At 40.3% G+C, this 25463-nt stretch overlaps 3 protein-coding genes across 3 annotated transcripts in view; 1 reads left to right on the top strand and 2 right to left on the bottom strand.

Moving 5' to 3' along the window:
• Nucleotides 1–25463, bottom strand: part of LOC106095781 (vacuolar protein sorting-associated protein 72 homolog) — a 223551-nt gene that overhangs the window by 799 nt on the left and 197289 nt on the right. The window contains exons 4-6 of the mRNA XM_059363291.1: nt 8403–8679; nt 8213–8345; nt 7859–8153 (exon numbers count right to left, since the gene is read on the bottom strand). Coding sequence (XP_059219274.1) covers nt 7859–8153; nt 8213–8345; nt 8403–8536 — 562 coding nt within the window. The 5' untranslated portion in view covers nt 8537–8679. The remainder of the gene's footprint in view (nt 1–7858; nt 8154–8212; nt 8346–8402; nt 8680–25463) is intronic.
• On the top strand, nt 10997–15058 carry LOC106095783 (uncharacterized). Its single transcript, XM_013263126.2, has 2 exons — nt 10997–11430; nt 14123–15058. Exons 1-2 carry the CDS (start codon nt 11416–11418, stop codon nt 14561–14563), a joined length of 456 nt encoding a protein of 151 aa, XP_013118580.1. The 5' UTR covers nt 10997–11415; the 3' UTR covers nt 14564–15058.
• Nucleotides 18668–20583, bottom strand: LOC106095779 (E3 ubiquitin-protein ligase RING1). The gene is made up of 2 exons (XM_013263118.2): nt 19223–20583; nt 18668–19158 (listed from the first exon to the last, which is right to left on the bottom strand). Exons 1-2 carry the CDS (start codon nt 20313–20315, stop codon nt 18941–18943), a joined length of 1311 nt encoding a protein of 436 aa, XP_013118572.2. The 5' UTR covers nt 20316–20583; the 3' UTR covers nt 18668–18940.

The following is a 25463-nucleotide window of genomic DNA, read 5'->3' as shown; positions in this document are numbered from 1 at the left end:
AATCGGATGAGAATTGCGCCCTCTATCTTGACTTCGATCCAATATCGGTTTATATGGCAACTATACCAGGTTATTATTCGATTTAAACCGTACTTAGCGCTGTGGTTGGAAGTGACACCAAAACACAACGTGCAAAATTACAGCCAAATCGGATAAGAATTGCGCCCTCTAAAAGCTGAAGAAGTCAAAACCCAAGATTGGTTTATATGACTGCTATATCAGGTTATGAACCGATTTAAACCATACTAAACACAATTGTTGGAAGTGATACCAAAACACAACGTGCAAAATTTCAGTCAATCAATCGGACGAGAATTGGGCCCTCTAGAGGCTCAAGAAGTCAAGACCCAAGATCGGTTTATATGGCCCATTTGCAATCCCAACCGACCTGAACTAACAAAAAGTATTTGTGCAAAATTTCAAGCGTCTAGCTTTACTCCTTGGAAAGTTGGCGTGCTTTCGACAGACATCCTACGGAGGAGGGTATAAAAATATATACAAACATGCTTCCTACTATTGCACTGCTCACTAATTGGTGAATAGGTGAAAACATGTAATCTTTTAATGGCATGTCGAAATCACGATCACTGTAGTCTGCCCAATGCATTTGCGACGCCACATTTTGCCTAAACTTTATAAAGGGTTCTTATTTTGCTTTTCTATTCTAAATGGCAACAAAAAAAAAAAACTCACTCTTCTAAGCTGGGAACAATTCCAACAAAAAACAAGCAAATTTCTCATATATTGTGGTAGTCGTCAAGGAAGGCGTTGTACAAAATTTTGGAAAGATTGGTCAATAAAAGCGCTTGCAATGGTTATAGGAGTGAAAATCGGGCTATATATATATATATGAGAGCTATATCTAAATCTTTACCGATTTCCATGAAATTCATCTGTAATGTCGAAAGTCATAAAAAAATCAATCCTGCCAAATATCGAGAGAATCGGTTAACAAATGACCATTTTATTGCATTATTGCTGCAAATCGGACGAACATATATATGGGAGCTATATCCAAATCTGAACCGATTTCAAGCAAACTTCTCAAAAATTGTGGTAGTCATCGAGAAAGACGTTGTACAAAATTTTGGAAAGATTGGCCAATAAATGCGCTTGAAATGGCTCTAGGAGTGAAAATCGGGCTATATATATACATATGAGAGCTATATCTAAATCTGAACCGATTTCTATGAAATCACCAATAATGTCAAGAGTCATAAGAAAATCCTTCCTGCCAAATTTCGAGAGAATCGGTTAACAAATGACCTTTTTATTGCATTATTACTGCAAATCGGACGAATATATTTATGGCAGCTATATCCAAATCTGATCCGATTTTTTCCAATTTCAATAGGCTTTGTTTCCAGGCCGAAAAACATGCCTGTACCAAATTTTAAGACAGTCGGATGAAAATTGCGACCTGTAGTTTGTACACAAATTAACATGGACAGACGGACATAGCTAAATCGATATAAGTCGATCGGTATACTTATCAATGGGTCTATCTCTCATCCTTTTCGGTGTTACAAACAAATGCACAAAGTTATAATACCCTGTACCACAGTAGTGGTGTAGGGTATAAAAATGACATAAGCAAAATATAAAAAGGGAGTATGCTCAATCTCTTGTTGTTGTTGTAGCCACAGTTTCATGTGGAGCTGGCGAACCTCGTGAAGCTCCTGTAGGTGATCAAGCTCGTTCCGGTCTAAAGGACCAATCGCCGCGGGAACAAGGTGATCATTGGTTATTTAATAGCGACATTAACTCATCTTGCCATATTGAGTATCATAGGCACTTAGTATTTGTGCAAGAGCGGGTGCCGCCCAACCACTCACTGAGACTCTCCGCTCGATACCGCTGATTGTCAGCGACTGCGTTGCAGCTACTCCGTATGGAGCATTCCACTATCCGCAACCTGTGAGCGCACCCGTTAGCTCGCAGCTAAGCTTCTCGTGAAAGCAATGAACAACACACAGATCGGACCTCAATGTTCCAACCTGTGTAGGTCCGTGTTTTATGGGGAAGCTATAAATCGACGGTAATGCATATCTATTTTCAGCGGCTGTAACCGCTTTGGGCAAGAAGATTCCAGAGACGTAAGATTGGAGCTACATAAACCCCCGCTCTAGAACTTCGGCGCTACAAAAGAAGGCCTCTACATCAGCGATGGTCAAATAACACTATTACATATAATTGTGTACGCAAATAAGAATATAACCCTGTTGGCTTGGAGATGTGTTAGTAATGTGTTGGCTAATGTGTTAGTAAAACCATCATTGTTGAATGCCACATTTGGAGACAATCTGCAACCCAGGTGCGCCAGGTTGTTCAACCGTCAATTTATTGGGCATCCCGAGACCAACAGGGCTAGGAGGAGAGCCATTCGTCGTATTTGTGGCCTCCGAACCGAAGGACAGCCATCACAATTTACCGTAAACGAATTTACGATTGTCATTCGAGGCGCCAAGTCATCCAAGGCATTGGGCTCCGACGGAATCTCTGCACTGATGCTGAAGAATCTGGATCAACCTCGAGTCGAGTACGTTACGACTTTCCCCAATCTGTTTTTGAACACTCCTATATGAGGCATTCGACACCGTCAGCCATGCCAAACTCTTTGAGGGCATCGCCCATACGTCGCTGGGTCGCGAATTATCTTTATAAAGGGTTCTTATTTTGCTTTTCTATTCTAAATGGCAACAAAAAAAAAAAACTCACTCTTCTAAGCTGGGAACAATTCCAACAAAAAACAAGCAAATTTCTCATATATTGTGGTAGTCGTCAAGGAAGGCGTTGTACAAAATTTTGGAAAGATTGGTCAATAAAAGCGCTTGCAATGGTTATAGGAGTGAAAATCGGGCTATATATATATATATGAGAGCTATATCTAAATCTTTACCGATTTCCATGAAATTCATCTGTAATGTCGAAAGTCATAAAAAAATCAATCCTGCCAAATATCGAGAGAATCGGTTAACAAATGACCATTTTATTGCATTATTGCTGCAAATCGGACGAACATATATATGGGAGCTATATCCAAATCTGAACCGATTTCAAGCAAACTTCTCAAAAATTGTGGTAGTCATCGAGAAAGACGTTGTACAAAATTTTGGAAAGATTGGCCAATAAATGCGCTTGAAATGGCTCTAGGAGTGAAAATCGGGCTATATATATACATATGAGAGCTATATCTAAATCTGAACCGATTTCTATGAAATCACCAATAATGTCAAGAGTCATAAGAAAATCCTTCCTGCCAAATTTCGAGAGAATCGGTTAACAAATGACCTTTTTATTGCATTATTACTGCAAATCGGACGAATATATTTATGGCAGCTATATCCAAATCTGATCCGATTTTTTCCAATTTCAATAGGCTTTGTTTCCAGGCCGAAAAACATGCCTGTACCAAATTTTAAGACAGTCGGATGAAAATTGCGACCTGTAGTTTGTACACAAATTAACATGGACAGACGGACATAGCTAAATCGATATAAGTCGATCGGTATACTTATCAATGGGTCTATCTCTCATCCTTTTCGGTGTTACAAACAAATGCACAAAGTTATAATACCCTGTACCACAGTAGTGGTGTAGGGTATAAAAATGACATAAGCAAAATATAAAAAGGGAGTATGCTCAATCTCTTGTTGTTGTTGTAGCCACAGTTTCATGTGGAGCTGGCGAACCTCGTGAAGCTCCTGTAGGTGATCAAGCTCGTTCCGGTCTAAAGGACCAATCGCCGCGGGAACAAGGTGATCATTGGTTATTTAATAGCGACATTAACTCATCTTGCCATATTGAGTATCATAGGCACTTAGTATTTGTGCAAGAGCGGGTGCCGCCCAACCACTCACTGAGACTCTCCGCTCGATACCGCTGATTGTCAGCGACTGCGTTGCAGCTACTCCGTATGGAGCATTCCACTATCCGCAACCTGTGAGCGCACCCGTTAGCTCGCAGCTAAGCTTCTCGTGAAAGCAATGAACAACACACAGATCGGACCTCAATGTTCCAACCTGTGTAGGTCCGTGTTTTATGGGGAAGCTATAAATCGACGGTAATGCATATCTATTTTCAGCGGCTGTAACCGCTTTGGGCAAGAAGATTCCAGAGACGTAAGATTGGAGCTACATAAACCCCCGCTCTAGAACTTCGGCGCTACAAAAGAAGGCCTCTACATCAGCGATGGTCAAATAACACTATTACATATAATTGTGTACGCAAATAAAAATATAACCCTGTTGGCTTGGAGATGTGTTAGTAATGTGTTGGCTAATGTGTTAGTAAAACCATCATTGTTGAATGCCACATTTGGAGACAATCTGCAACCCAGGTGCGCCAGGTTGTTCAACCGTCAATTTATTGGGCATCCCGAGACCAACAGGGCTAGGAGGAGAGCCATTCGTCGTATTTGTGGCCTCCGAACCGAAGGACAGCCATCACAATTTACCGTAAACGAATTTACGATTGTCATTCGAGGCGCCAAGTCATCCAAGGCATTGGGCTCCGACGGAATCTCTGCACTGATGCTGAAGAATCTGGATCAACCTCGAGTCGAGTACGTTACGACTTTCCCCAATCTGTTTTTGAACACTCCTATATGAGGCATTCGACACCGTCAGCCATGCCAAACTCTTTGAGGGCATCGCCCATACGTCGCTGGGTCGCGAATTATCTGTGTGGTCGACAGTCATTTGTGGAATTTAGCGATAAGAAATCGAAACACCGTAGAGGGAAACAGGGAGTTCCCCAAGATGGAGAGATATCTCCGACACGGTTTAATCTCTACCTATTCTCCATTCCACCCCCTTCAGACGGTATAGAGATCGAATCATATGCGGATGAGGTTTAACATCTACCTCAACGAACTTGCCTCTTATTTCGCTGCAAGACATTTGAAGATATCTGCCACCAAATCTTCGGCCACATTGTTCACTACATACACGCATGAGGTGCGTAAGGAGCTAAAAGTAATGGTCGAGCTCCTCCCATTGCACCTAAAGAAATTGACCTCCCCCCACAAACCAGAGTAGTTCTGGCTCAATAACGATACGGCAAATGCAGCCGCCTCAATTCCTACGAAGCAAGGATTGGCGCCAACGAAAAAATAGAAAGGAATACTTGGCCTAACAACTTCTACCCATTACCATGAACCCTACAGAAATTTGCCCGCAGAAGAATCCACACTTTATTTGCATAGGCATCGAAGAAAGCGTATATCCTGCCAATGAGCTCGTGCAAGGGTGGCTTCAATGATTCAGTGGTCTTGCAAACCTTCATCAACCATTTATACCAGGCTCTTCATCTGATGTTCTCGCTGGGATTTGAATCCAGGCGTTCAGCGTCTGAAACGGACATGCTTACAACTGAGCTACGGTGGTTCCATTTTAACAGCTGCCTCAATAAACCCAATTGTAGAGAAAAATTGCCAAATCTTCATAATGAAAGCGTTTTTGTAGTTGTTGTCGCCAGATACTACAAATACCCGATCACAAGGGAATGATGACATCCGGGCAGGAACCTTAACCCTTCTTCTTCTCAAAAGACCTGAGTATCCCATAGATAATCCCCTCGTGGTATTTCCCTAGTCATAATCATTCTATTTAAGCCCACTACTTCAATTTAACAGGAGAAGAGGTTTCTTCATAACCACCGGAGAGTCACAAATGGACTACAACATCCATATGACAAGGCGCGATAATGGCGGATTTAAATAACCAATTGCCACACTGTTCCCGCGGCGATCAGCCCTTTGGACCCAACGAGCGTTCTACCTACATGAGCTTGAGGAGGATCGCCACCTCTACATGAAAATATGGCTACAACAACAACATCGTTATAAATCCATGCTTCTGCCTAAATTCCCTACTTTTTAGTCCACCACTCATGAAGGGTATTGTCAAGCGATCGATCTTTAATACGATAAGCTTTAATCGTATAAGCATTTTGATAACAGTTACCAATATAAGTTTTAAATATCCATTGCTTCTCTCTCTCTCTCTCTCCGGGTTAAGAAAAAGGCTGAGAGGTAAAATACGTTGGACCTTCTATTCCTGCAGAGAAGTGTGTGGTAAGTACAGGGGTATAAACTAGAGATGTGCACTCGAGGGATTTTTCACGCACGAACTCTCCCAACTGAGATTTGGCAGCGCATATAGTGTTTTAGGACAGTCTTTCATCTTTGCATATGACCTCAAGATAGCATTGGAAAAGTGATGCAGAGTCTACTTTGATTGAGATTGCCAAAAATATGCAGCGCCTTTCAGGCAGAGGTCTGTATCTGACCACCCTCGAAACTCACCATTTCTGTGGACTAGATGGTAGCATTTACCAGTGAATGAATAACTCTTGGAACCTCGACACCATAACAAGCAAATGCTATTTTCTTTCCTTGAACATTTCATTTAGGAACAAGGGCAAACTTCTCACATATTAATGAGTGCTGTCCGATTCAAGTTTAATCTCAACGATGAGGCGCCTCCTTTTATAGCCGAGTCCGAAAGGCTCGCCGCAGTGCGACACTTTTTTGGGGAGAACTACGCCATTTTTTTTTCAGATTGCATAGTACATAACAAATATCGACAACATTTCGAGGGAAACCAACGCAGAAAAATTTTTTTTGATGTTCTCGCGAGAACTCGAACCCAGGCGAATATACAAAGAAAAATTCATTCTCGACCTACGTTACATACACGCCAACTTTACATATCGAAATACTCACATCTGTTCGATGACATCCTTGTGTCTGATCTCATGAACTCGACGAAGAGGTGGATTGTTGTTGTTGTAGCAGTATGTTGTACACTGAGGCCGCAGCCTTTGCCGATGAAAGACTCCATCGGGCCAAACCGGTACGTACAACCGGCTGCCATGGAATTGAGGAGGTGGATTGTGAACTATATGTGCAACCGACAATCAAGTGGAGTTCAGGAATACTGCGTCGAAACGCCATAGAGTTAAACAGAAGGTCTTCTTAATCCTGTTTAATCTCTACCTTTCCCAGCCCCATTTTCATATGGAGGTGGCGATTCTCTTCAAGCTCTTGTAGGTGAGCTAGCTTGTTCCGGTCCAAAAGACCGGTCGCCGCAGGAACAGGATGGCCATTGGTTATTTAAAGGCGCCAATAACCCGCTTTGTCATATTGAGCATCATAGGCACTCAGTATTTGAGCAAGAACCGTTGCCGAATCTCCGCTCGATACCGATACAAGGAATCCCTGTTGACGGCTTATAAGGCGATCGGGTGACCAGTGATAAACTATGCGGCCCGGAATGGACCGCGGGGGTGCGAAACACACTGGCAAAACCAACAAACCTGTCAGAACGATTCTTAGGGTTAAGAAACACTGTGAATTTCTATCTAAACATTTTCTCCTGGGCTGCCATCGAGAGAACCACTCGGACTTCCGAATCACCGGGCTGGCCCCCCTCCTCTCGAGCCCCGAAAACGGACTTTATATTCGTATACCTGGGTCATTTTATGCAAAAATTTAGATTTTTTCGCGATTTTCCCCCTAAAACTGCACTTCAGCCAACTAATGCCGAGTTAGGATGATTTCAGAGAAGAGTGGAATGAAAAAAAAAGAAGAATCATCGACAACTTCCAACGTCTAGCTACAACAGCAACTGAAATCCTAAACCTCGTAGACAAATGGCTAAAATAGATTGCTTTAATGATAGTCACTACTAGACACATTGCAGTAGGCCGTATGGCGGTATGCTTCTTATCCTGCATAATGATTACTATTTAAACGTTTACATCGCGCTTGTTTTGTTTTTATTTAGGTCTGCACAAGCAATGACTCTGGAACTTGGGAAGGAACTTAACTACAGGTTTGCAACATTTAACTCACCCAATGATTTTATGTTTTCCTCTTCTGTTACTTTTGCCTCCTCTAGCAGCTCTTCCTGTGTTGGCATATATTCCTCTACCCGTACGACTTTCCTCTTTTTCTTGCGAGCATCATCCATTTCTTTAAGCCTAATTTTTGTAGCTTGTGTTTTAATTGCTGTCGAGGCACGTATAGACTTTCGTGCCGAATCGTGAACTGTGAATTTTGCACGTGTTTTGCGTCGCCCAGCTCTAGGGGTTCTCTTTTTAGCAGGACCCGTTGTAGACTTTTCATCCTTTTTGGCAGGTTTTGGTTCCTATAAAAACAAAATAATTCTTATTATATATTTTGGCTTTTAATTGTGTAAATACATACTTTATATGCTTTGGTATTAACACCTGTTCGTTTGCGTTTCTTTCCCGCTTCCTCATCCTGGTCTGAGATTGGTTCATCATTTTCATCTATACTGAAGTCCGAATCGACTACATCTTCCTCTTCATCCTTTTGCCTGAAATGATAAAACTTTTGCTAATATCATGCATTTATGGAAAACATTTTAACTTACACATATTCTTTATCTTCCGCCTCCTCTTGGAATCCACCATAGGATGTTTTATAGAATTCATCTTCTTCCTCTTCGTTTAGCAGCTTGGCTATTCTATTGCCGGCATTTGAACGTCTTGCACGAGAAGCAGCCATTAAAGTTTGTTATTGATATTTCCCTTATACAATCTAAGTTTCAAGGATATATATTTAATGAATTTACTCAATAATTTGCATTTATTTTCTCCACAATTGCGATATTTTCATAAAAAGTCCTTCTAGAAGCACGGAACCGTTTTCTGAAATGTCAACGCACAAGTGTTGCCAGATCAATGTTTTACAGTCTAGAATACAGTGTTGGCTTGAATTGTTATAACAGCTCTAATTATAAATAAAATCTAAATTTTAATCGATGTCGTAGATGTTTTTTTTTTGTAACATGAATAAAAAAAAAATAAAATATATACATAAATTAAGATTCTACTTCAGTAACAGTTAGAACTAACTGGGACCGCTATGCCGAGCGTGCCGATGTGAATCTTTGAACTATTAGTACTGTGCTTGATTGTGTAAGGGGTCTTATGTTGGCACCGAACGAGTCGGCAGTAGCAATGGTAAGCAGCTTTGAGGAGAACTGCTCTGTCATTTGCCCAGGTAAGAAGACGAGGCGGTTTTCGTTGGATTCCTAAAAATTAGGAAGACACATAAATTTTTGAATGGGCGCAGAGTGTTTTGAGATCTTCAGGGCCATGCATGTCATCCTGCGTCGAAGGCGGGGTACCCTAAGACTGTCACGGATTCCTACTATGACGAGTGCGTTGACTCGGTGTGGGCTGGTGTGTAGGTTGCCAGAGCCTCGTGGCCGAGGTTATCCGGAACGAAGACGTCAATTTTTCTCGAGCTGGGTATGCATGAATCTGTTTTGGAGCCGTGGGCAAGCAAATATATCGGTCGTAGACCATGGACGCGCCAACAAGACTCTGTACCGTCACATAAAGCAAGTGTAGACCAAAAATTATGTTTCGCTCTTCATTCGGTCCAAAATTCTTGTCCAATTCGCCAGATGTCAATCCGACGGAACTTTTTTGTCCACATGGTAGGAACTAAAACATATATCCGTATGGAGAAATCCAGTGTACAAAAAAATGGACCAAACTACCGGCAGATTACAGCTTGCAATTGGTTTTTTAACGACTCAGAACAAAAGTTAAGGCAAAATGTGTTCTATCGAGCAAAAGTAAATGATTCAAAAAAATATTATATATGTATGTGTTTATTTGGATTTTTATGTTCGCATTCCGCAATGACATTAGATGACTTTTATCTATAATTTCTCTGCGAATACGCAGAGAACTTCAGAACCAGAGGATGACAAGCACAACAAAAGGAATGTATCCATATTTTTTTATTTATAAATTTACGTTTGTTTCCGAAAATTTCAATAAATTTACAATTTTTATAAAAGCCGGATAGATGTTAAATGTCATTTGTGTCGTTTTGTTTTGCCACAAACAAATCAACTCTGATACAAAAATAATCGCGAACTATTTGAAAACTTTTGATACGACAGCTTTCGAGTGCGGTAGTACATTCATTCGATACGTGACGAAATCTCATTCGATACAAAAGCGAACATGTGCCGTAATTCGGCCCCAGGTTTTCATGATAATCGGAAACGAGCTTTAATTACGATTTTTCCCATAAAATGCTCCATTATTTCAGATTATCCTGCGGCTGAGTACAATTTTTTAACTTTTGTTTTGATTTTGCAATAAATCTAATACCATGTTTCCACTTGGAGCAAAACTAGATTTGCGATGAAATTTACGAAACATCGTGTTTTGCAACGAGGTTTCCCATACATTTTCAATGTGAGAAAATCTACTTATTTGAGGAAATTTGCAGCAAATCTCCTTCCAAATTCAAATGCAACGCTCCGTTTGCATTGAATACCGGTTTTTATTGGCATTTTTGGGATCAATTTTTCTTAACATCTGACAATTTATTATTGAAATTATAAAATCGTTTTCTGATCGCATGTATATGCTGAACACAATAAAAATGATAATCACAATAAAAACGCTGTCAAAAACGTCACTGTTGACAAATAAAAACCACATTTAATCGTAGTGGAAACAGGTTTCGGAGATTATCTCAAATCAAGTGGGTTTGGGCTTTAGTGGAAACATGGTTTAAATGTCAAATGCTTGTTAACACAGATGTGATTTTTTTCTAAGACCTTAAAATGATGTTGTATTTAACCCGATATTTCGTTATAACACAACAAAATATTGTTATAATGATGTAAATACAACTTTAAAACACATTTGAAGAAGATAAATTGTAAAAAAGGTTTATTTCTAGAAGCAGTTTGACATTTGCATTTAAGGCATATGCCAATCAAGGTAGTTTCTTTGGGGGTAGCTTTATGTTTTGTGCTAATGACAATACCTCCTTATTGTACCATGTTATTCTGTTTAATCCCGTGTTTATTAATTTGGCATTGTTAAATTAAATATTGAACGATGAATCCATTCAATAAATTTGAAAGTTATGTTATGTGCCAAGCATTAACATCTATGTGGCAATACCCGGCAACATGACAACTGACGTCAACGTCAATATACCTAAACAAATCAAATCCCAGAAGACATGTGAAATTTATTAACGAATTTGTGCATATTTCGCAGAACTATAATAAATAAAATTTCATAGAAATTAGATCAAGGCCCTGAGCTTTCTTTTCTAAGTTCAAAGTGTGCAGTTTAGCTATTCCATATCGGGCACGGAAGCTGTATTTGTGGTAACAATGATAACCGCTCAAGAAAAAAACATTTGGTTTACACCTTGGCAGTAAACCCAATAATAATAATGGCTGATAAAGAAAACGATAGTTCGAAGCATCAATAATCAAATAATATCACGAATGTTCTAGTTGTTGCATAGTATATGCAATCGTCGTAGTTGAACAAAGGTGCTCCACAAATCTATTTCACTATTCTGAAAGAAAGTACCAAAAATTACCGCGAGGCAAAATGAGCTCATACCAGGTAAGGAGGGGTATATAATACATATCAGACATATGTTAAACATATGTATATATGTACTTTGTTTACTTATTGTATTATTACTAGAAGTGTTATTGTTTAAACATATCAGCGCCATCCTCAAAATCCATTATGCTTAGACCGGTTGACTTTATTGGATCACCCAGTCTGATTATCGATAAATAACAAAAAAAAAATGTAGTCATGCATTAAAATTGAAAGACAGTGATTAGTTAAAAGTTCCTCCCTATCTTTAATGTGCTATTTTTACGAGTAGACAAGTTAATCTTCGCTATAGCGATAGCGTCTTTAAGTAAACATTGGCTGTGCGATGTTTTTCAGGGCCCTTGGTTTATGTTTATAAAGCTCTTTAAATTCACACTTAAAACCGACAAGAAGATAATACAAACGACGACCTGTTTAACTGCCCAGCCAGACCCACTCGACTCAGACCCAGATCCCTGTGAACGCACCCCATCTTAGTCGCGGAGTTCCTGGGTCTTGACACTCAACAGAATCAAACAGACGAAAGATAGTACGCAATAAACTGCTACAACAACAACAACAAACGACGCGCAGCAGAAAGGAAGCAAATACTTAGCATTAAAACGAGCTTTAGGAACCAGGTTTAAAAACAACGTAGATGTGCAAAGCAGAGTAAAGTGCAGCTGCAGTTTTAAAATATTAAGTGACGTGTAGCGCTTTCCATGAAAGTCTGATGGTCTGCCACACTCGCTACCACAAGATGAGAACACCATTAATTTCACAGTGGATTTCTTTGCATAACTGTTTTTCATTGCCACGTACATATATACCAAGTTTAGGCCATTCTCGCCTCAGACCATCTTCCCAGAATTGTAGAGCTTAATCGATCGAAAGACTTCATAGTGTATGAACGCCTTCAGGTATTAGAAACCATCCCTTCCGATGTTCGCAAAATCATCACGGCAGCAGCCACCCGCTTCGATCGGCCGAACAGAGCGCAAATTTCCCATCCGAAGATTAGATAAGCAGATGAACGGAATCTCTTTGAAGAATTAGCACAATCAGTCCGAGGATAAATGAACCAGGATATCAGAGGGAGCATCTGGAAATTTCATTTATTTCATACAATGTAACACAAAGTAAAAAAAAAAATAGACCTAATATCGTATTACAATCCGCGAACAACATAAATTGTTTGCACAGATTAAGGAGCTCTGGCCATCGGCCAAATCCCTCACCAACCCGCTGCAGAAAACAACTTGAGTTGTGATAGCCATCAAAATTTGATACAAGGCAACTATGTTGTATAGAAGAGATGCTCCTATAGATCAGCAAGCTCGTTCCGGTCCAAAGGACAGATCGCCGCGGGGCCAAGGTAGCCACTTGTGATATCGATTTCTCGTGTTCCACGAAATAATTTTTGTTTATTAAAAACCAAAATAATACTTATTCCATTAAAATTTTAAAAAGGTCACGCATCCCGGCAGCTGTGAGCACCGCACAGACTGGAACATTGAGGTCCGATCTGTTTAGCGTTCAATTGTGTTACGAGATGCTTAGCTTCGAGATACTGGGCCCGTCCGCAGGTTGCGGATAGTGGAATGGTCCATACGGAGTATCTACAACGGCAGTCGCTGACAATCATTGGTATCGAGCGGAGAGAGGCTGGGCGACACCGGCTTTTGCACAAATACTGATTGCCTATGATGCTCGATATGACAAGACGATATGTTGCCTGTTCCCGCGACTATAGGTTCTTTGGACCGGAACGGGCTTGATCTCCTACAAGAGCTTGACGAGGATCGGAACCTCCACATGAAAATGTCGCTACAACAACAACAAATTTAATTTTTATGAAATTTATTAAATCATTCCGTGCGCAAGGTTTTTTTTAGTGTAACCTTATATGTAATATTTTATCTAACCTTAAATAATATCTTTTCAAAATATGATACAGTGATATGAGGTTGCAAAAAAAAAATTATCACCCTAGTGTACAGACCCTTTTGACAGATTATTTGTCGAACACCCAGTAAGAGACAAACCAAAAAAGCCAGTCGATGGTTACAAAAAAAGTGAAACTGATCTACTGGCCCTGAAAAAATTTTGATGTCCATGTTTAAACATTTCGGAGATGTAGATGTACTTAGCAGAAAACCTCAATCTGTCTATCAGCAATAAACGAGATATGAAAAATGAGTCGGGTGGTCACTGTTCTCAAGTCAGGGAAATCTGTAGACTAAAGATGGGCTTAAGTTTTGGAATGCTCACAACCCGCACTTTGTGACCATCTATTATTCTTTATCCTTCGAGCCAGGTCCTGAAAACTTAGCTAACATGTCTCTAGAGGCATACCCACAGATTCCAGTTTCCTTGGAATGCCTAAGGTAGTTCCTAGTCCCACAAGCTCGTCTGCTTTACAATTCCCTGGACACACACAAACACACTATTGTTTATTTTTTTGTGAAAAATTTGCTTTATATGCATAAATAATTTTTATCGCTGCTTTCAATATATAATTGAGCGCTCCAGTAGACAAAGTCAGGTTCGATTCCCACCAGGAGCCTGGAGTGTCGGTACTGTGAGTCTTTTTAAGTGAGTCTATTTAGAAAAAAGATAGGCAGAAAAATTCTACCCAAATTCATAATTTTCATTTTCTGAAAATTTTATAAACTTCCAATGGTATTTAACATATTTTTCTCTATTCCAGTGTTCCCCAGTTCGTCTGCTACGATGTTTCTGTGGCTGCCAAGAGATGACGCCGGAAGAGGTCGAACGCATCTATTATCTAACGGCACAAGCCACACTTATCGATCGTGCAGCTGTAAAGTTATTCAAAAGTTTCCTAAAACAAAAAAGCTGTGGCGACAAATCCCTAGCCGAACAGTACCTCGAAGTTTATGAGCTATGTGGCGAGTACATGAAACCGCATGTAAATGTCATTACCCTAGATGAATTGGATGAACTAGTCGATCTGGGTTTGCCCAGGCAGTTGGAGAGAGAACTGCATGAGCAAATTGTAACTGGAGACAGTGATAAAATAACTCGTTGTCTATTTCGTATACAGGGCACGCTGAGAAATGAAATAGAATTAACTGAAGAATATAAAGGCTACAAAGAGGCTATTGCTAACAAATTAAAGCAACTATAATCGAAAAATCGAAATTGAGTTGCTGTTAAATCTGGGCTCAACTCAGGAACTGTATTGTAACCATAAGTGCTTTCACAACAACAACAACCATGAAGAAGACAACAATTGAGATAATTCTGTGAAAAATTACTGCCCTGTACCATAAAGCATCACTCGCTCACCACCATGAGGCCATTGCATTGAAATAGGTCTTTTTGGGCTTAAACATCACTATTATAAATGCACAACCCCCCGCACGAGCTTCACACATGTATTTTACCTAAAAAACGTTTACATTAATATCTACTTAGTTTTTTTTTGTATTTTTCGAAATTAGAATCATAAAAAATGTCCCTCCACCACCTGTCACTACTTTGTGTGTATGTTAAGCTTTTTATTTAAGAAATTCTATTCCTTATATTATAAATGTTGGTATGTTGATATCAACTAAAATTCCTTATAATTTGCAACTGTAGTTACTTAATTAGAAAGCTTTTTGTTTTTTAATAATTTATTATTTTATCTATGTTCGTTCTTCTGGCAAAGAACAAACAAAAATATGTATACAAATTGTATTTTACTTAGTTTTATTGAATATTTTATAGTTTTCTTTTTGTACATGTGTACGGATGTACTAATTCAGATTATTTAAATAAATCAACGAATGCATATTTATACAAAAAAAATATTTTTGGAAAATTTTTTAAACTATTACACAGTCCGACAGAAAATTGCTCCCAAAAGTGGGTATTAATTCTTGCTCTACCCCCAATACCTTTCATTTAAGCTTCACGTTGACATAGTCGGTATATATGGCCGATTAAGGGGTGTTTCGGGGATTGGGGTGGTCGCCCAAACACTAAGCCCGGAAAAACTTGCTCAGATACGTGGTCTACTCCCAAATACCTTTAATTTGAGCCCCATATTTCCATAGGTGGCCTTGAAAATATATACCGGATTCTTGTTCCACTTTAAAAACCCTCTTATTTGAGCCTCAAATTGCAATAGTCAGAAAATACTTACTATTTGGGTGAGATTTGTGCTTTACTCCCAAAGACCTTTCATTTGAGCCCCATGAGGCTTTGGTCGTAAATGTGTCCCTTTTGGGGGAGGTTTTTTAGGAGAAGCGGCCCCCCAAACACTTGGTCCCATATTTGGATATCAGATTCTAACTCTACACTTAAATACCTTTTATTTAAGCCCCATATTCTCATGGTCAGTATATAAGTCCTGTTTGGGGGGTGTTTTGGGGAAGGGGTAGACCCCCAGAAACGTGGTTCCACATTTGGACACAGATTCGTATTCTACTTGCAAATACCTTTAATTTAAGTCCCATATTACTTAGGGTTATTTTGAGGGTGGGGGTGATCCCCCTAGCACTTGGTTCGACAAATGGATATCAGATACGTTTTCTTATCCTAAATACTTTTCATTTGAGTCCCATATTGTTGTGATTGGTCTACATATATGTTTGGTAGGTTTTAGGGTGGGGCGGCCCCCGAAATTTGGATACCAAATTTTTATTTTTAGGGTACTATATGAGAGCACACAAAATTTCGCTTAAATCGCACCACCCATCTCCGAGATCTGGCGTTTCTGAAAATTTGGGTAAGGGGGATGGTCCGCCCCCCTTCAGATAACAAAAAATTTATACCTTATTTTCACCACGGAATCATTATGCACCATCTGTGAAAATTTCAAGAAAATCGGTTCAGCCGTTTCCGAGTCTATGAGGAACACACAAACATACAAACAAACAAACACAAATTGATTTTTATATATAAGATAAATATACAAGCCGAACCGGGCCCGCTCCGCTACGCCTTCTTTACCCCTCTAATATCATTTTAGGGTTGGGACACTTCGCCCTGAATGTGTATATCGTATTAGTGCCGCTGTAGCCTATATCCGCTTCTAACGCTGAACGCCTGCGTTCAAATCCTGGCAATAAATTTAAAGCTGTGGTGATCCTCTCTTAATGCTGGCGAACTTTGACATGCATGGTCATGTAAAAAATGCTCCCCAAAGAGGTGTCGCACTGCGGCACGCCATTCGGACTCGGTTATAAAAAAAGTCCCTTATCTTTGTGTTTAAACATCAATCGAAAAGCTTTCATTGATGTGTGAGAAGTGTGCCCCATCTCGATTCCTGGGTAAATTTTTACTCCACTCCCAAATACCTTTCTTTTGAGTCCAAAATTATTGTATTGGTAAATATTTCCGATTTAGAAAGACACTTGGCCCCATAATGGCAGGTTCTCTACTTTCAAATACATTTTATATGAGGCCCATAATGGCAGGTGCTCCACTTTCAAATACATTTTATATGAGCCCCATAGTGGCATGATCGGTAAATAAATTCTGTTTGAGGGTGGGGTGGACCCCATGGACTTTGTCCCAAAAATCAATCAATTTAAACATCAAGTACCTTTTATATAATAGGAAGGTGTTTTCGGGTGAATCAGTTCCCCAACCACATGGCTCTTCAATTGGATATCAAGTTCATTCTTTTCTCTCAAGCACCTTTCGTTTGAGCTCTATATTGTCGTGATTGGTCTATATATCCATTTGGCGTTTGGTTTTGGACGGCCCCCGAGGCACTCGACCCCAACAATAGAAACCATGTTTTGTTTTTACTATGAGAATGCAAAAAAAATTTCGAACGAATCGCATTACCAATCTCCGAGATCTGGTGTTTTTGAAGGGGAAGAAGGAAGGGACCGCCTCCATACGTTATCTAAAAATTATATAGCCTATGTTTCCTTCCAGACAAACCTACGCAATCTGTGAAAATTTTGAGAAAATCGGTTCAGCCTTTTTTGATTCTACGGAACAAACAAAAAAACTGAGTCCCATATAGTCATGATGGGTCATATGCCTATTTGAGGCGTTTTTGGGGGGAAGGGTGACAATTTTGATTTTGTATGCCAGATTCATAATCTACTCCCGAACACCTTTCATTTGAGACCCATATTGACATGGACGTCCAATATGTCTGTTTTGGAATTTCGGGGTTGAGGCGGCCCATAGGTACTTCAACCCAAATTATAATACCATATTTGTATACTATTTTCCAATACCTTTCATTTAATACCCATATTGTCCAGATCGGACCATCAGAAATTTTCAGTGGTGGTTTTCTCCTCCTAATGCTGGCAACATTTGTGAGGTCTTTGGCATGTAAAACTTCTCTCCACAAGAGGAGTCGCACTGCGACACGCCGTTCGGACACGGTTATAAAAAGGAGGTCCCTTATTATTGGGCTTAAAACTTGAATCGGACTGCACTCATTGATATGTGAGAAGTTTGCTCCCGTTCCTTAGTGGAATGTTCATAGGCAAAATTTGCATTTGCAGATAAATCCAGATTCTTTAGCACCAGTGTTGATATTCCGCCGCAGATTCTTTAGCACCAGTGTTGATATTTCCTCTAAGCAATTAGCATATTTGAGGGTGGTGTCAGCCCACTGAAGCTGCGATTGAAGATATGTCATTCAGGAGATCAGGGGATGCAACAGAAATGTCAGGTGAGATGCTGCACAAAAGCGGACAATCGGTTCAGCCAAAGCAATGCCCCTCTGCTTGTTATCTAGGGGAGAATGCCATAAACATGGTGTGCATTAAACCTCAAAAGTACCAAGCAGACAACATGCTTTTGAAGGGGTGTCTATAATCATTGTGACCACTGCTAACGGTAGGTTTAAACACGTTGTACAGCCCTAGCACTGCATTATCGGACCTGACTGCTATCGCCATACATTTCATGAGGGCCAATAGCTTTCGCCTACTATCGACTTGAAGCTTCCTTGCCTATTTTAGGATATTTTTTTTGCCTTTTTAGCCTGTAAGGCATTTAGAGTTCGATATATGTGGTAACTGCGGTTCTACTTGTTATTCACAAAAAGTAGGTGAGAGATTTAACGGCCAACCCCAGCTTACTATATTCCAGTGTATGAGGTGCTTCAACCATATATCCCTATAGGGTTCACCGACCGAATAATCTTTCAGTTAATTTACTGTGACCGGGTTGGAACGGTTGAGCTCATCCTGTTATCATCTGTTGCAAGATACTTCCACATTTTTCAAAAGTTAAATACAATAGTTTATTATATAGTAAGTTATGATATTGATTACACATTAAAAGCAATTAAATATCTGTTTTTGTTTCGAAATGATTGCATAATTACATGTTAACTAAAAACTAATGCGATAATCTATAAATACTAATAGTTAAAGGAAAAAAGTACACTACACTCATAATTTTTAAATTGTTTCCAATGTTTTTTTCTTAAATGAAAAAAATTAGAACGCATGTAACCTCAGCCCTTGTTGGTATAGCTCGTTTGGAATTTCTACAAACATTGCTCTTAAAAACTACTAATGGGTACAGGAGGCGCTTTTTATGATTTCTTCCATGAGTAAAACATTTCCATGGGTTTGTTAACTTTCCAGAATTTTTCATTGACCTGATGCAATGTCTGGTTGCCATTTAAAATGACCAACTGTGAAGGTTGGGGTGCAATGTATATGCACAAATTGAGCATGCGATATGCCTCGGGTAATTCGGAGCCCAAATCCAAGGTCATACGCAAAGCCAAATATTTGCTGAGATGATCAACTGCAAGATATACAAAAGTTAATGAAAAAGAAAAAAAAATCATAAGAAATTTGCAAATCCATACCCGTAGCATTGGCGGTAGTTTTTATGTAACGTATGCAATTCTCCTTCAGGGCTTTCATTAGTTGATTATCCCCGGCCATCTCTGTGGGATGGGGTTTGAAAACCAATTCAATTTCATCATTGATACCTAATTCCCCATTACCTTCTCCCTCGGTATCAATGTTTGAGTCTCCCTCTGTGCGACAATCCATTTGTGAGTCAGATTCGGATTCTTCTGAACGCTCTGAAGTCAACACCGACATGGCCCTTTTGGGCTTGGAACTGCTCGAATTTGAGGGAACTGGTGAGGGAGTGGAACGCACAGAGGGGGGATTAGAGGCCCCATCTTCCATGCGAGTCGAGGAAGTGCTAGCCCCTTGGCTTAGGCCTGTCGACGAAGTTGCCACCAAATTATTGCTGGGTGTGGTAGAATGGGTAGGGGGTGGTGGTGTGGCCGCAGGTGGGGGTACATTTGGAGGCCCTGTGGAACTTTCCCTATTGTTGCTATCACTTTCATTGCCATTTGTATTGCTTTCATTCGATACATTATGTGGATGATTAGAATTATGATTTGTTCCATTTGCAGTGCCTGCACGTGCACCAACACCGCCACCACCACCACCGCCGCCGCCGCCCCCACTTCCCTTTGTACGAAAACGTTGTGGTCTATTTTGACTTTGTAGTTTGATGCCCTCATTTATGGAATTGACCAATGCCTGTTGCGATTGCGTCTGATTAAATTTCGCCATTACCTTTTCCTGTATAGCCTCATACTCCTCACGGCTCGGGTAGATTTTCGATATCAATAAATCAAAATTGGGATCCGGTCTTAGGGAACGCTTGGACACCAATTTCTTTCGGCATGTGGGACACTCCTTATTGCCCGAACGCAGGGCAGTTATAATACAGTCCTGACAAAAACGATGCAAACACTCTTTGGTGGTCATTGTTTTCTTAAGCATATCCAAGCATATGGGGCACATCAGCTCGCTGTGTAAACTTCTGGGGGAAACTGCTATTTCTGTGTTGTCCGTAATGATTTCCTGAGGTTTGCGCTGCAGCTCATACAGAGATAAATCCCAGGTTTTATTTTGTGCTGGTTCCAGTGATGCCATGTTAGAGATACAAGATGTTTTCTGGCTTTACTAACAATGCCTGCTCCAGTAAGGCTGTGTGTGTGTGTGCGTTTTTCGCTCTCAAAATATATACGTCCTAAAGAATCTTTTGATTGCTTTTTTAAATGACTCTTCAATTAAGATGCATTGCAAAACAAGGAAAGGTTATACCTTTGCATAAAATTCACTCTTATTTTGTTGAAAATTATTTTTCTTTAATTTGTTTTCCCAACTTTCGGACACTGCTTTCTTTTCTCTGCCTTTAACACTGACGCCGTTGCAAAATATCGCTGTCGACGGCTAATGAAAATATAAATTGTCAAAGCCTACAGTCTGCGTGTTGACGGCCAAAGAGTTGCAAACACAATCGTAAATGATGGCGTCTGCTTTTGACTCTTCTATGAAGCATTCGTTCATAGAAATGGCATTCGAAATTTGCTCGCATGAATCTCATGTGCTTCAATTCCAAATTCAATTGTTCTTAATTCCGAAATAGACCAATTAAACATAATTTACGTTAAGAAACCATGAAGCTATTATTACATGGTCAAATACAAGGCGTATTTAATGAGGTGGCCGCATCGGCGAATTGCTACAACAAAGAATCTTTTATGGGAATTTGATACGTCAAAATTTGTAAACAGGGCGAAAAAAAATTGGATTCGCCCTGACATTTAAAATTTTTGGAAAATATGTTTCGACCAATCAGAACAAGAAGAAAGAAGTGTATTAATTTTTGAGTGTCAAGAAAATTGTCATATTTAAAAATGTTCAAAATACCAATTAGCTCCAGAGGCTTTACCTACAAAAGTGACTGGAACATTGAGGTCCGATCTGTGTGGTGTTCATTGTTGTCACGTGAAGCTTAGTCTGCGAGCTATCGGGCGAGTCCACAGGTTGTGGATAGTGGAATGTTCCAAACGGAGTAACTGTAACGGCAGTCGCGGACAATCAGCGGTATCAGGCGGAGAGTCTCAGTGAGAGTACGGGCGGCACCGGCTGTTGCACAAATACTGAGTGCCTATGATGCTCGATATGACAAGGCAGGTTATTGGCGACTTCAAATAACCAATGGCCCCCTTTTTCTCGCTGTAATCGGTACTTTGGATCGGAACGAGCTTGTTCATCTACAGGAACCTGATGAGGATCGCCACCTATGTAAAACAACAACCCACAAAACCACCAAGTTGGTAGGTTTAAATAGTTTTCATAAGGTTATTGTAGCCGTAGATAGCTACGACGTGAATGCTAACAAATGGCTCAAATAGGAAGATTGTGTTCAGGGCTTAATCGCCTCAAGGAAGGGTTGTGTACCCCTTTTTGGCTCTTGGATATCTGTCAGATTTTCAGGACATTTCAAAACGACAGTTAAAGTTTGTTGGCTACGAGGATGACGTTGTCATCATGGTGTGTGGCCATTCGGAGTGCATATATTTAGTATGCTGCCAAAATACTAGGTTACTTGATATGTTCAGGGGCTCTCTCCTAGATGTGATGGAGCTGCCGCTCTCACTACTGAATATCCTTGCGATGGTAACATGGCGGACTTAAGTTTAATTTGTGGGGATGAGGAAGAGTCATAGACGGTTGAGCACCTATTATGAGACTGCCTTGAAATTGCGAGAGTAGGTGCAGGATTATGGCTACACAAATGTTAGTTTCCTGTCTAAATTATTTTCTTGCAAAAGTCCTTTCGCCATTCTTGACTACTATAGCTTTTAATTGCATATTGGAGGGAACTTCTCCAGACCTCCTGGCCGTTTTGTCACTGTTCTTCTACCGACACAATAGACCTAAGTTCCCTGAGTGAAACTTATAGTGAATAAGGTTGCCATTATGTACCCTAAGTTTAAAAACCATAACAGCAGCAAACACAATTTACAAATTATTTATTTTGAAGTTTTTGTTTTTCTACGCCGAATTCAAAAATTAGTTGACATGTCAAATTCTCTCAGCCGTTCTGTATTCATAAGACTTGTTTTATGTACGCCAAAGGAATAAAGTGCGATCTAATCAGCTTGTATTCTTATATGTATCGTACCTTTTTTATGAATATGTGTCTGAATGTATCTGAATCGAAAAAGTTGCATATTTCGTATCGTATCACACGATGTTTACAACTTTCAAAGGAGCTACTTTTGATATTATATATGGCATGTCTGATCGTGTAATAGCAGCTTAAATGATAAAGATAATAAAACCCCGTTTACACTGCTCATTAAATCCGGATGTAAGGCTTTCGTCAGCTGATTTTATAAAGGGAAAACAGATGATCGAGACATTAAATCCGGATTTAAAGAGCAAGGTTTAACTAGCCATCCTATTTAAACCGATAACTAAGGTGGAACGCTCACCGTTAGATAGATTTCACCACAGCACAAATAGCAGAGACACTAACCTTATGGTGTATGCATTACAGTTACACCATACAGAAATCTTATATATCCTCCACCAGAGGTTGCATTTGTTCAGTTCTTTGAATAATTTTTTCAAATACATATGAGCTATATCTGCTATACTAGGTTAGGTTAGGTTGAAAAGAGGGTGCAGATATTAATCCGCCCCATGCCACTATGGACCTAAGCCAGTAATCGGATGGTTGTGCGCTCTAAAAATTATAAAGTAACCTCTAAAAAGTTGGTCCATGTCTGGTATTGTGTTTCCATCTAAGTACCGGTATCCGTTAGACGCTAAAGCCGGGCAATGACAAAAAGAAATGCTCCAACGTCTCATCATATTCCTCGCATGCCCCACACATGCTATCACTTGCCGCACCGATTTTACATTAGTGAGCTTGAAGTCCTATGTGTTCCGCTATGATACCAATAGCTATACTGACCTCCTTTTTACTTCCTTTCAGTAATAGTCTCGTCTTCTCACGATCTGGATCCCCCCATAGGATTTTCTCCGTCCTTTTGATCGTTTCGCTGTTCCACAATGTTGAATGCGCATTCGTCGCCTACTCCCTTAACAGGGATTGCGTCGACCCGAAAGGCTTCGGGTTAACCAAGTTTATTGACGGCAGTCCTCTTGCTTTATCGCCAAATCGTCTGCCCTTTCATTTCCCCGGCACCCAAACGATGCGGATTTTGTCATCCTCAGAGAAGGCGTTAATCTCCTTCTTACACTGCAAGACTGTTCGTGACCTTAGCATCCTGGTTGTTATTGCCCTTATGGCAGTTTTACTGTCGGTTCACACGCGACGACCTTGTGTTAGCACCACACAATTTCACGCTTTCCGTGATCGCCCGGATCTCCGCCTACAGGATCGTATTATGGTCAGGCAGTCTAAAACGGATCTCAGTCCCTGGGTTCTCAATGTAGACCTCCAGGTCCACTCTGTCCTCTAGCTTTGATCCATCCGTGTAACATGGTCTTCCAGATGGCAATATTAGGGTTCCGTCAATTCAAGACTGTGCCGATGGCAGCAGTGCCTCGCACTCGACTTGAAGGTTCATTTCAGGTATACGATCGGAAACCTCTTCCCTTACTTCCAGGTTTCCTAACGTCGCCTCGCTTATACCGCGATGTTATGAGCTGCTCCCATCCTCAATCCATTTTCCCATCGCCTTAGGTCTTATAGCCGCAGTGCCTGCCTCACACTTAATCTGTATGTCAATGGGTCGGATATCTAGAATAGTCTCCAGTGCTCTAGTGGGCGTGGTCCTCATCGCTCCGCCTATGCCAAGACAACATGTTCTCTGAACCTGATGTATGGTCCTTATGTTGCTCATTTTCTCCATAGCAGTCCACCAAACTATTGAGGCGTAAGTAAATATTGGTCTAATCACGCCCCTGTAATGCCAGTGGACTTTCGTCGGATTCAGGCCCCATTTCGAGCCTACGGCCCGTTTTCATAGTGCCCAACATCTGTGAGCCTTCTCAGAACGCTCCTGAATGTGACACTTCCAATTCAGTTTTTTGTCCAAGATCACACCTAAGTATTTGGGCTTGTCAGATATCGAAATCGTCTTATTGAGGAAACGGGGTGCGTTAAATTGGCCCAACTTCGTCTTCCTCGTGAACAGGCATATTTCAGTCTTCTCTGGGTTAACATTGAGACCTATAAGGACAATAAGGAGAACCGATAAGGACAATATGGAGGACCGATAAGGACAATATGGAGGACCGATAAGAACAATATGGGACTCAAATGAAAGGTATTCAGGAGTAGAGTAAGAATTTCGAATAAAAAATTGGGTTTAAATAACTAGGGGTCCCATAACTCCCTAAAATAGGTATATTGGAAGATCATGATAATATGGGACTCAAATGAACGTATTTGGGAGTACATTACGAATATGGTAAGGGAGAAGGAATAGGCTTTACAATTTGTTGATACCGGCAGGGGAAGGACTCTCTCCCTAATCCCAAAAACACCACCCATAATCAAAAGTGGACAGATGGGGATAATATGGATATCAAATGAAATGTATTGAAGAGTAGAATACGAGTATGGTATTAAAATTAGCGCATAAGTACACCGGAAGTCACCCTAACTCCAAAAATACTCCAAACAGACAAATTGAACGTTGATATCAATATTGGGCTTAAACGAAAGGTATTCGGGAGTAGATTACGAATCTGGCATATAAAATCAGATCGAAGTTTAGGGGATCACCACACCCCCCCAAAAACCCCCAAAAAGGGCATATTAAAGGGCCAATCACGACTATATGGGATTCGGTTTGTTTGTTCCGTTTAGACTCAAAAACGGCAGAACCGATTTTCTCAAATCGGTTTGGAAGGAAACATAGACCATATTATTTTTCGCTCCCTCCCTCCCCTTACTCCAAAAACACAACCCAAAATCAAAAGTGAACCGATCGGAACAATATGGATATTGAATGAAAGTATTGGAGAGTAGAGTCTAAATGAAAGTCTAAGCACCCGGCGAGTCGCCCTAACCACAAAACATATTGGACGTTCCTGTCAATATGGGACCCTCCACCTTACTCCAAAAGCACTACCCGAAAATAAAAGCGTACCTATCAGGACAATATGGGACTCAAATGAAATCTATTCAGGATTAGAGAACGAATTTGATATCAAAAATTGTGTCCAAGCAACTTGGGGGTCGCCCCAACCTCTAAACACCGAAAATAGGTTTATTGGAAGATCAAGTCAATATGGGACTCGTATGAAAGT

The sequence above is a fragment of the Stomoxys calcitrans genome, chromosome 2, assembly GCF_963082655.1.
Source record: "Stomoxys calcitrans chromosome 2, idStoCalc2.1, whole genome shotgun sequence".
Classification (NCBI taxonomy): Eukaryota; Metazoa; Arthropoda; class Insecta; order Diptera; family Muscidae; genus Stomoxys; species Stomoxys calcitrans.
The sequence above is the reverse complement of the archived record's forward strand: the minus strand, read 5'-3'. Positions and strand labels throughout refer to the sequence as shown.

Coding starts and splice junctions, on each gene's coding strand:
- LOC106095779 (XM_013263118.2), bottom strand. CDS start 20,315: ATGGCATCACTGGAACCAGCACAAAATAAAACCTGGGATTTATCTCTG. Junction 19,159..19,222: donor AACTACCGCCAATGCTACGG/GTATGGATTTGC, acceptor TATATCTTGCAG/TTGATCATCTCAGCAAATAT.